Genomic DNA, 12,225 nt, shown 5'->3' with positions numbered 1-12,225 from the left:
ACTATTCACCAGGGTTTGTAGGGTTTTAAACACTCAAACGACGATCTACTCATCTCAAAGCGTAAATGATGCGATCATGAGCGTTTGCATATTTTTTTTTCACATTTTCCGCACTTGTAAATTAATTATTATAAGTTTTTTAATGTGTTTGGTGTTTTTAAATTACTCTAAAATTGAAATTTGTATTTTTGCCTATACTAGTATTATGCTATTTGATTTGAATTTTGGACAACAGGTTAAGTAAAATTTATCCCAATAATGATAATAAGAATCTCTCATAATAACAATAAATAAATAAAACTTAAAATTTTAACTTATATAGAACTAATACAATAGGATAATGCTAGAGAGACCAAACTTTAAAACCAAATTTACAAACCAAATGATGTGTCACCACATGGAAAATAAGCAGTTAATCAATACTTAAGTAGTAATTCAATCATCAACAGTCATGTCAATTGGTAGTTTAACTTCAAAAGCATCAAATATATATTTTTTCTTAACGGGTTGAAAAAGGTTACTCACATATAACCTGCGTGTAAACCCGTTAAGGACTCGTTAGTAATGGATTCTTAATGAGTGACTTGATAACGATCTGATTAGTTATCGTGTTGATCCAAAATCCGTTATTTTCGTGTAGTGTTAACGGGTCGTGTAGGAAATTACCAGGTCTAAACAAAACCTTTTCCGCATATTAGTTTGGATAATGCTAGGGAAACCAACTTTTTAAACTAAATTTATAAACTAAATAATGTGTCATCAATATAAATAAACAAGTTAATTAATAATTAAATAATAATTCAATCATCATCCATCATATCATTTGATTTATAAATTTAATTAAAAAATTTGGTTTCTATAATATTACCGTTTTGGTTTTTCATTCAGGTTGGGTAGGGCCCCACCCCGAACAGAAACATGAGAATAACCTTTGTGGATTTTGGTGGGGCTGAAATGGTTCGGGACGCGCGTGCGCGGGCAAATGCAGTGTCAGAGTAATAGTTAGTAGTAAAGAAAATTTTCATTGTGATCGAATACGGATGGTATATCATATATTTTTATATAAATGGTGAAGAATTGTATTTTCTAAGTTATTAAATTTTAGCACACATATCTTACTATTTGTATAATGACATAGTAACCCATGTTCCGGCCCTATTAAAAAATCTCTCCTATGAGTGGGGAGTAATGGGGATTCCAAATGAAGCAAAAACACCCAAAAGTGCAGAAAATACTACTTCCAAACTTGGACGAAACCGCCAGTTTGGATTGTAGTGATAGTGACGCAGTTGGCACCACGATAACCATGCCAGCCTCACCCCCTTTGAAACCTCATCACTGTCGCAGTCACAGTCTCAGTCACAGCTGCTACAAACCCTACAGAGATAGAGAAAGAGAGAGATAGAGAGAGGCTTTTGGGTTCTCAGGGTCGGAGATAGAGGAGAAAGATGGCTGGGACTACTCCGCTCACCGAACAACTCAAGAACTTCGTCCGCTCCTTGCGAGAGCAGGTGAGCCCCCATTATTTGTTTCTTTTCCTCAATTCCTTTTTTGTTTATGGATAACCTTGAATTGTGTTTTTCTTTTTTTAGTTTTTGTATTGAGGATTCTGTGTGTTTAATTGTCAGAAATATATGTGAATAAGAATTGGGTTTTAATTAGTTTAGCATATTTGTCTGTATAGACTTCTTTCAGTACTGTTAGCACAAAAAGAATATAAGTTTCTGATTTGCGTGCCTGTCAAAACGAACATACATATTTCTGAATTGTCAAAACAAATATATGTTTCTGATTTGCATGTAATGCTGATGAAATTGAGTGTTCAGAATCCGTTTTGTTAATGATAAAGGAAGGAAATTTAGAGGGGAAAACAGTAAAACAAAAAGATGGCGGCCTTGGTTTTGTTAATTTTTTTTTAAGATCATGTGGATAAGGGTACGTCTGCTATCTGCTGCTAAGAAATATGACCATTATTTTCCAGGGAAACAAAATGTAATTTGTCTCTGTACCACCAGTTGACCCCAGATTGTTTTTATTTTAATTGAGTACTGAAAATGTTTGTTTATGGATATCTACTTCTATTGATGACATTTCAGATGTTTTCTGTTCAGTGTTTAATTCAGTTGTAAAACTTTATCGTAGGATTAATATTTGGATAGTCTGATTTTTTAGAGATTAATATTTCATTGTTGTTTAACTTTTAACTAACAAAGAATGATCATATAAATTGGAGATGACAAATCACCATGTTTCTGGCAGGGAATATTGGACTATCACTTTGATGAAATGAAAGAGTTAGAAAGCCAAACTCCTTGCTTAGTTATAGAAGCGTTAACCATGTTCCTTCGTGATGCTGATGCAGCCATAGCAGATCTCTTCAGACTTCTGTAATTGTCTTCAATGATTTTAAGTAGTTGGTTTATTTATTATTTATTTTTTATAATATTCTGACCAATTTTGGAGATTTCATTTTTTAGGGGCGCACCTCTTATCAACTACCCTAAGGTGACAGAAATTGCCTACCAGCTCAAAGGAAGTAGTGCAAGGTAGTATCACCTGTCAATTTTTACGTTGCTTTCCATTTACATGCAATTCACTCAATGTATTTTGTGATTTTGCTGCGTCTGTGTGATCTAGAAAGTTTACTTACATCTCATTCCCTGCCATCAGTAGGTTCTAATATCTGATCAATCCCTCGCTGCCTGCAGCACTCTGCATGGCCTGCCTTAAAATTTGGAGAATCTATCGTAATAACTGTTGAAAGAATTAAAAGCCGATTATTCTAGCATTCTCATTACTTCACCTCACAAATAATTCCATCCTAAGTCTTAGTTTCTTCCCTTAGCTAATCCTTAGTGCCTGCTAAGACTTTTGTACTTCGAACCAAGTTTCAGTTGTTTGAGTCTCTGGATGCTTTTCCAATCTGTGGCTAACCAATGCACATATTTTAACTAAATGGTTGTCATGGACAACGATAACTTGTGCATTCAAAGACAGTTCACATAAGGCTACTTTCTACTTAAGTTTTAATTGCGACATTGGAAAAAGGTGGAGTTTCTTTCACGATATTTACAGATTACTTGAGTTACGAACTTTAATTTCAGTTTTAACCCCTCTGCTTTTTGTGTCTTGCATATCATGAACCCAAATGGCTTTAGGTGTTTCATCATTTACTTTGATAAAAGAGTATTCATCCCACTTGGTGCTTTTGGCATTGCAGTATTGGTGGTTGCCGGATGGCCGACGCCTGTTGTGTGCTTCGAAATGCCAGTGTAGCATTCAGTAAAGACGGGTACAAACGCTTATCTTACCATCCCAAACTATTATCTTACAATTTTGAGGAAAACATGCTAATTTACGAGCCCACGGAGTTTTAAATTTTGCTTTTTGTAGAATTGTAGTGAATTCATCTATTAGATAACTCTTTGTCAAAGGTTATGCCAAAAGAAACATAAGCAAGGAATTAAAGGCAGTTTAAGGATCTCCCAATTTTCCCTCGTAAAGATTAATATCTTCATCTCCAATTGATTTATTTGTGTTCTAGATAAATAGTGCAACACGACGAGGATATTACAAAATATAATTGAACAAAAATTTGAACATAGTGTTAAGGATAACCCTACCTATATGAAGCTGCAAAATAATTAAAGTCATAAAGTAAAATAGAAGACGAAAGGTAAAGAGAAAGAATATCAATGAACAACCTCCACACCTTTTTTTTTTCTTTTTCTAGTTGATATAGTGCGCGCATTTCAGTATGACAAGGAATTTTAGCAGTGTCTTTTTCTGATTTTTTAAAAGAACCAACAAAGGTTCTAGCTATTTCAGATAGACTCTCCAACTTACCTTATATAATCTACCATGGTGACTTTCTCTTGTAAAATCTTGTAAGGAAAATGTTATGCTTACAGGTGCTTCACAGGCTTTGACATGGTTAGGCGTGAGTATCTTCAACTGCAAGAGAATCTGAATCACATTCTTCAGGTAATACTTATTCTGAATCTTGACTTTCTGAGCTTATTTTTGCAGAAGTGTTTCTTCTTCATCTTGTCGTCTACTGTTCTAATATATGCAATATAAAGAAATTCACAGAGGTATATAGAGGTCATTGCTATGTTGATTAATAATGAAGGAATGCCACACTGAAAAAAAAAAGAATTGTGGGACTTTGTACTTTAAGACCTTATGAAGATGCCAGATTTTACAATATTTTATGTGGCGACTGTTCTTCATTTTGAAATGCTCTAGTAAGCTGATTTTTATCCATTTTTCTCTAACAAAACTCCAAAAACTTACTCTACAGATGGAGCATGCAATTAAGGCTATTGAGCCCAGAAGGCGCAGTCAATAGAGAACTCGTTTATTGGGTCTCCAATCTGTTCTCCAGTAGATCACATGTTTTCTTTGTATCAACTGTAGGACAAGTTTACTACGACTTAACGTAGTGTTTTTAGACCGATTTATGACTTTTTTTTTTTATAACTTCTTGTAGTATTTGACTTGTGAAATTGTTACTATATCAGAGAATCTGATGTCTATTTGAGACTGATTTTGTCTATTCATTCTTTCAACTTGTTGCGAATTTGACTTTTTTAATTGTTGTGGTTTTTTTTTCTTCTTCTTCATCAACAAGAAACTGGAATTTGAATAGAACTTAGGACCGCTTCCAATATCGTTCTACTTAGAGCCTACATGACTTTGATAGCTATCAAAATCTCTCACGTCTAGCCAGAGACAACTTGTTTCAGAATTGAGAAGTTCGAGTTGGCAACTAGTAAAGCCTGTTTAAGGATTGAGGAAATGTAACTGAAGGATTATTCCGTTGTGGCACACATCTCGTTTCATGGATGAGTGTGTCTCTATTGTTTAATCACAATCATTCGGTGGTTGACACACCTTGTTTTAGGATAGAGGAAGTGTGTCTTTGGCGACTGATGAAAGACGACCTTTTGAAAAAGTTTCGTTCCTGGTGCTTTGTAATTTTCTTTGTTGGAAAATTTGGTGTTCATGATTGGTAATCCCATGTCACTTTTAGAGTTCCTCACGAGCACGGCCAAACCAGATTTTTTGTGATGGTCAAAATAATGGTCGAGTATATTTGGTCTTTCAATTTGATCCCAGTTCCGCGTACATTCTTATTTCACAACAATGTGGTGGAGATTGAACCTGTCGCTGAAGATCCACATTTGTGAAGTGATTAGCACAACCTTAACTTAAATGTCACAGAACCCAAGGACTGGAGGCTTCTTCCTCAGTTGTGATCGTTTGATTTGAAGGTTCAGATTTTCACAATACACGAACACGTTGTAGATATGTAAATTTTGGTGAATAAATGTTCATCAACAAATTAAATTTTGACCTGCCAAGACTTACATGGCACACAGTATGGTCCCACTTTTTTTTAATGAAAGGAGAATAATGGATCAGGCAAATTGAACTACATATAAGGCTTGATTGTTGACTATAATCGTAGACTTACTCTCCAAACTCGCACAAGGTGGATAGAAAGAACTAGGACCCCGGGATTAGTCATCAACTACAAAGTAGGCTACTTCCCGCTCAGAGCAATTAAAAAGGCTAACTCCCCAATAGAATGATCCCTTCGTCACCTCTCTCGTGAAATTTATTAATTAAATAATAAAAAGCGACAATAAAACAATACAAGTGGGGGCATGAGGCCTAAACCTGCAAAGAGAAGAACAAAGAAACATCAACGAAATGGAAAACAAAAAATTGGACAAAAATCAAGGTCACGAGCATGGGGGGTAGCTACAAAATCTGGAATAGTGGTCCACCAATAATAGGCACTACTAGCTGCACCAAAAGAAGCCAAGACATCAACAACTTGATTACTCTCCTGATAAATCCATCTATAAAATAATACTTGTAAGACCTATCACCTCTCCGGTGTGGACATAACATAAGCTCACACCATTAGATGCAACCTAGAATGAACAGAAGGCTAAGCCTACCCTTGGAGGGGACTCATCTGATCAGGTGGTTCTCGATACGACCGAATACGACCGACATACCCTCAGAGTGGGCCAAGCCAATCCAGAGTACGGACTCTGCCAGCTATCCAGGTACTAGGCTGCACATGCTAGCATATAATGTACCTTATGGGCCATGAGATGTGTTAGGCGGCACAATTTAGCGCACCACTCCTCTCGCCCACGATGGAGAAAAGACAAGTGTTCTTCTCTGTCGTGGCGTCCGTATGTTAGAATGGTCTCCTAGTTGGACCCTTTATTCCAAGCCACGAAAGAGAATGTCGGGTCATGTGGACCAACTCCGCAAAGGGCCTATAAATATGACTCATAACCCCTCACCACAGGCAAGCCCATAACACCTAAGAAATACACCTTACACCCTTTTTACTACCACGACTAACTTAGGTGCATCGAAGCCTCCATGGCGGGAACCACCCTCTTTGACGCTTGGACTCACCGTGTTTCCTTGTCTTTGACCTGTGCAGGTTTCACTTAAAGGTGGGTCAAAATTTGCTCCAACAATACTCATAGATGAACGTGCCAAAAAAAATTATTCTAATCGACCAAGAGAAACCAAGGAACTGAATTAGGATATCTATAAAGATAATGACTAACCAATGTGGAATTAGTATTCAATCCAAATATGCTTCCAATCTTGAACCCAAGCATCACGAACTGCCTCAATGAAAGCTAAAATTTCCACATCCACTAAACTAACAAACTCCATACTTGAAGCGAAAGCACCAAGCACATGCTCATCCAAATTACGAAAATAATCCCACTGAAATCGTCATATCCATTTGCGTAAAAACCACAAGTATTAACCTTAAGCCCACCGAATTACGACATATGCCAAATCCTCGGAATGAATGAGAGGGCAGCGATGGAAGCTAGGGAGATACCTAAAGCTGAGTAAATAGGTAGAACAGTTGAGTAAGAACTACTATGAATGAAACACGCAAATGCTGCTTCACAAAACTGAGTTAAAAGTACACACTACCAAGACCTAAAGCTTTCTAAAAGAGCTTGAAAAACCAACAATAAAAGTTTTAGAAAAAAACCTTGTAAGAGACTCCACCATGTTTGGAGGTCTTCAGAAGAGAGCCAATAACCATTGCCATAAAGCTACTGTCCAAGGAATTCCAAAAAGATATGCGAAATAGACTTTGAAACCGAATTTACATAGAGAACTATGCAAAACTTATAATTCCCATACATTAAAGAATCGAATCTATGAGCAGGGTCGGTCCTGAGTTTTTGGGTGCCTAGTGCGAAAACTCAAAATGTGCCCTTTTTTAATACGGAAACATATGTTTAAAAAAATATATTTAACGAGGGCTGGAACCCAATCAAAGTTGGAGGGCTAGGCCCTGGGGGGGGGGGACATAGTACCTAAACCCCGACAATAAAAAATACAATCATATACAACCACTCCTAGCAAAGCTCCTTGAAATTTCAACCTTTAAAAAATTTTCTTTTGGAATTTTTTGGATCAAAATCATCAATTATATCATCATACTCCAAGCCTTTAATCTCATCATTTTCAATGCATAAGATTGCTAATTTATTTAGCCTATTTTGAGTCATAGTGGTCCGCAAGTAAGATTTTAATAATTTCAATTTTGAAAAAACTTCTTTCTGTAGATGCCACGGTCACATGTACAGTCAACATTACATGATAAGCAATCAAGAAATTAGGACACATGTCAGTTTCTTTGATAAAGTTTGCTATTTCTATGGATGTCCAAGGGTTATTAGAGAGAAATGCTTCTTCAGGTAACATCAGTTGCAAAACCTGTAATTCGGAACATAAGTTGACTCCATCTACATCCATGATATTTCCATGTTTCAAATGTGCTTCAAGATTTATACAATTTTCTTTTAGCTCTTGATCATCCCATGAAATTAACTTCGGTGCATCAAACAAGAAGCCAAAAATAGATTCAAAAGCCTTTAACTGTTCAAACCTGTGTTTCAGTTAAGAAAGAGCAATATCCATTATAACAAGAAAAAAAATATGTTCTAAATGATTCTTCAGCAGACTGTTGTTCCCTCTCATTACCATCAACTTCATCATGATGTCTGTTTCTAGGTCTATGACGTTTAGTTTGAAAAACGGGTCAATTTCCAAATCAAGTGCAATTTCTTTAGCATCACACATGGTAGAAGCAAAACCAGTTTCTCTGTAGTTTTCAAAAAAGGTAACAAGTGCTTCCAATGCCTTTATAGCAACATTGAAACGCATGTCTTCAGAAACAATGACTTCAAAGTTAACCCATCAATATGTTCAAGCAAAATATTCTAAAGCTTTGTAGAGTTGGAAAACACTGTATATATGCATTGACATGCTCCAAAAAAAGATTTTACTTTAAGACATGATCATCATCATCAACAATATTTTCCTCTACACCAATATGATCATCATCAACATTTAAATCTATATTACCACCATTTTCATGGTCTTGAGACTCATCACCAACATTTTTCTCTAAATCACTACCATTTTCATGGTATTGAGACTCATCACCAACATTTTCTTCTAAATTACCACCATTTTCATGGTCTGAGACTCTTCATTAACATCTTTCTCCACATAACCACCAATTTCATGATTATGAGACTCCCCAACAATATTTTGTGACTCTTCACCAACATCATTTTCTCTCAAATTTTCAACCAACTCATTCTTAGTAGAGAAAAATTTATTAAGAAATCTTCTTAAACTTTTGGCAATTTTATTATCCTTTGCCTTTTTTTTTTCCTTTTCATATTGCCAGCGAGTTGTTTCCTAAAAGACATGGCTTCGATAATTTGTTTGCAAAAATTACCTACACATGATATAACAAAAATTTCCTATCAAAATTATCATTCCAACACATATTATATATTATAAAAACACTAACACATAGTCTAACATATAAAAATTGATAAAATTGAACCTAAAAATTGGGTTTGAAATGAAATCAAATAATTTAATTAATCAAGAATTCTTTGATTTTTTTCTTTTTGTAATGCCCAAAACCTGGGCCTTTTTTATTTTTTCATCTTTTGTCAAATTGGGCTTTGCACTCCAGCCCCTATTTGGGGCTTTGGTCATATTATTTATTTATTTATTTATTTTATACCTAGTTACTCGGTTTTTTTTTTGGTGCCCCCTTCATTTTTGGGACCTAGACAGTTGCCCTAGTGGCACTGGGCCTGGGCCAGACTTGTCTATGAGAAGGCGTCCCTGCAACACCTTCTAAACAAGAAGACTTTTGTGAGGCTTAATTCGATGAGACCAAATTATCTTCCCCCAAGGTACCTGGTTGTCAAAACTAAGCAAATGAGAATAAGCCTCTTTAATTGAAAGAAGGCAAGATAAAGAGCTTGACTAACACAACGAATTTGTGGATGCTTGTAAAGGAAGATGAGTAACATCAATTGAAGCCACCACATTAGGAAGTAAGTTACATATATGAGCATTAATAGTATGAGCTGGAGCATTAGGAATCTCAAGATGTGATACTAAAAGCCTACCTAACTAATTATTTGACCAAAAAGAAATTTGTAAACCCTCTTCAAGGACCCATGTCAAATTCGGCGAGATAATGAGAATAACCTTCTTAAGACCAAGCCAAATGAAAGAATTTTTCTACGTGAATAAAGGAATCAAACCTCTATGCATGAAATGGGCGTGCATAAAAACTGCCATAAAAAAAGGCGATTTAAGCATATCCAAGCAATGTTTCACAAAAAGAGAGCGATTCATAACTGACAAATATTTCAACTCACAAGAGGAACACCATGAGAATTAGGATTTGCTAACCAGAAAAAATTCTCCACCTAAAGTTGTAATTAGGAGAACACACAACTAAGCGTAAACCTAGAAGCTATAAATGAGAACGCTTTGAATGACAGAAGTGATAAGGTGAAGATGCCCTACTTGAGAAAGCATATTTGTAATGTCTTGAAAGTAACTACGTAGGGAACAAACCTAAAAGATTAGAAACCCTAAATTTAAAAGGAAAAGAACCTAAGCCAATTCCAAGTAGTTTCGTAATAAACCTATATGTTTGACGAGCATATTTACCCACAAACACTAAAGATTTAGATTCATTAATTAGTTGACTTGAGTTGAGTCCATATTCAACAATAAAGCACATGAGACGACAAAGATTGCAACGAGTTCCTAGTAAGAAAATCATAATATCATTTGCAAAAAAAAAAAAAACGTGTGAAGCGATAAACAGACCACGATGGGCATGCATAAGCACCAAATGCCTAGAAGAGCCTAACAAAGTTAAACCACGACTAAGAACCTCATCGATGATACATGATTAAAGAGGGAAAACGGATCTCCCTAGCAGACCCTTCTTGTGTAAAGTCTAGTCTTAAGTGTTTAGCCTTCCTTGTCAAATATTGTAATTGAACCATCACACATGCTCAATCTAGCTTTAGGATATACTCTGATTATGGGTTGTTGCTGCTGGAGGAAATGTTCATGAAATGACACATTTCAACTCAAGGGTTTGTCATGCATGTGCATTTCATATCTCTATTTGTGTTGCATTTTGTCGAGTTTAATTGTCTAGTCAATTTTGCGCACTGACTTCCAGTTGTCTTGTTACACAAATTAAGACAGTCCACATGGGTTGACTGACACCTTTTTGTTGGTAGTCAATTTATGGCCATTGATCTGCCTAGATCTCATCTACAACCGACAAGTGTCCTTGGGACAAGTTGGCTAATGGAAAATTAGTTTTCCTTGGGTACATTTGCTTCTAGGGTTGCAGATTGTTCTTTGGGGATCTAGAACTTATTTTTAGAGAGGGTTTCTTTAAGGCTTTGAGCTTGCATCTTCTCTATTTATGAAACTTTAGCTGCTAAACCTTCCTCATGCATTAAACACCCAATCATTGTATATTAGGGTTGCATTGTTTTAAGGTTTTGCATTTATGTCTTAGTTTGGTTTTAAGCTTTAAATTCGTTTTTAGACCAAGCTTTTGGTTTCAAGTTAGATTATTCCTTCAACAGTTTGCCTAGAGAATCTGATTGGTCACTTGAATTCAGATTTCATGTGCATATCATAAAATCATATCACATCATTGATCGTGTTGATCTCGGTACCACAAGGTGAATAGCTCAGAAGGAGTTGCCCTATCTCATGAAGACTGAAGGAGTTCATCTTATGTAAGACGAGGTTGCACAAAGGTAAAGCTGCTCCATGGATATGGATCTAGGAGTTGAGCTTGTGTGATCTTTGTATGAACCTTTGTTTGCACTAGTGGATTGGACTCAGTGGAGAGTCCCTGGTTTTTTAACCCAGAGGTGGGTTTTTCTGGCCAAAAATATCTTGTATTCAAGTTATTGTTATTGTGTCACACATCTCACATACACATACATGCTACATATATCTATTGATCATTAAATTGGTATGTGCTCACAATCTTGCCCATTTGACACATTAACAACTTGCAACGAACTACAACCTTAATAACTAGGATAGTTTTTGGGCATTGAAATTGGTAATTGAATCCTCGATTTATTGACTAACAAATCTATTTTAGTTAACTAGCGGGCTTGACTAGTCAATCCAGCGGATTATAATTTTTTATATACAAGATATTTCACCTGGTACCAATTTCATCTAGAGTAATAGAAAAAGCCTGAAACTTGCACATTGATATAAAAAGAAAGGTGTGTGTGTAGAATGAAGAAACTCCTCAACCCAATTAACAGAACCCATAACAAAAAAGACCAGTCTAAAAGGTCAAAAACTTTCCTAATGTCTAACTTTAGGACAACATTACCCTCCACACATCTTTTATGTAAAATATTCATGCATTCAAAAGTAAGAATTGGGTGCAATTGGCCTCAGTCTATAAGTGAGGATTTGAGTGATTATTTTGAAAACAAAGTTGGCTAAAGTATTAGGACGGAGTTGTGAAACTGAATCTGCACTTGGAATATTAGGATTAAGAACCACCAAATTAGAATTAAAATGAAGAGGAACTCTGAATAGCCAAAACCACATTTGCACCAACAATACTCCAATAAGAAACAAAGAAGCAACAATTAAACCCATCTGGCCTAGAGGAGAGCTAGAATGATCCATACTTTGTACCATTGAAAATATCTCATTAAGATGGGCACCCTAAGCAAAGAAATATTCTTCTCCGCCATCACCAAGGAGAAATTACTCTTTCAACAATCCCAGAATTTACTGTATCATCACTTGAAAAAAACAAACTTT

General features: G+C 35.7%; 1 protein-coding gene and 1 pseudogene across 1 annotated transcript; one reads left to right on the top strand and one right to left on the bottom strand.

Annotated features, from left to right (window-relative positions):
• Nucleotides 1-1,240: 1,240 nt before the first annotated feature.
• On the top strand, nt 1,241-4,538 carry LOC137741709 (histidine-containing phosphotransfer protein 2-like). The gene is made up of 6 exons (XM_068481417.2): nt 1,241-1,511; nt 2,260-2,387; nt 2,478-2,546; nt 3,221-3,292; nt 3,912-3,984; nt 4,304-4,538. The coding sequence occupies exons 1-6, from the start codon at nt 1,449-1,451 to the stop codon at nt 4,349-4,351; spliced, it is 453 nt and encodes a 150-aa protein (XP_068337518.2). The 5' UTR covers nt 1,241-1,448; the 3' UTR covers nt 4,352-4,538.
• A 2,077-nt stretch (nt 4,539-6,615) lies between these two features.
• On the bottom strand, nt 6,616-8,235 carry LOC148692911 (uncharacterized; annotated as a pseudogene).
• Nucleotides 8,236-12,225: the final 3,990 nt, after the last annotated feature.

Source organism: Pyrus communis, chromosome 11, assembly GCF_041283825.1.
Source record: "Pyrus communis isolate YQ-2024b chromosome 11, ASM4128382v1, whole genome shotgun sequence".
Lineage (NCBI taxonomy): Eukaryota > Viridiplantae > Streptophyta > Magnoliopsida > Rosales > Rosaceae > Pyrus > Pyrus communis.
The sequence above is the reverse complement of the archived record's forward strand: the minus strand, read 5'-3'. Positions and strand labels throughout refer to the sequence as shown.

Bases quoted from the DNA above. Each gene is read 5' to 3' on its own strand.
- LOC137741709 (XM_068481417.2), top strand. From the start codon at position 1,449: ATGGCTGGGACTACTCCGCTCACCGAACAACTCAAGAACTTCGTCCGC. The intron at 1,512-2,259 runs GTGAGCCCCCAT...TGTTTCTGGCAG, and splicing joins TCCGCTCCTTGCGAGAGCAG to GGAATATTGGACTATCACTT. The intron at 3,985-4,303 runs GTAATACTTATT...CTTACTCTACAG, and splicing joins ATCTGAATCACATTCTTCAG to ATGGAGCATGCAATTAAGGC.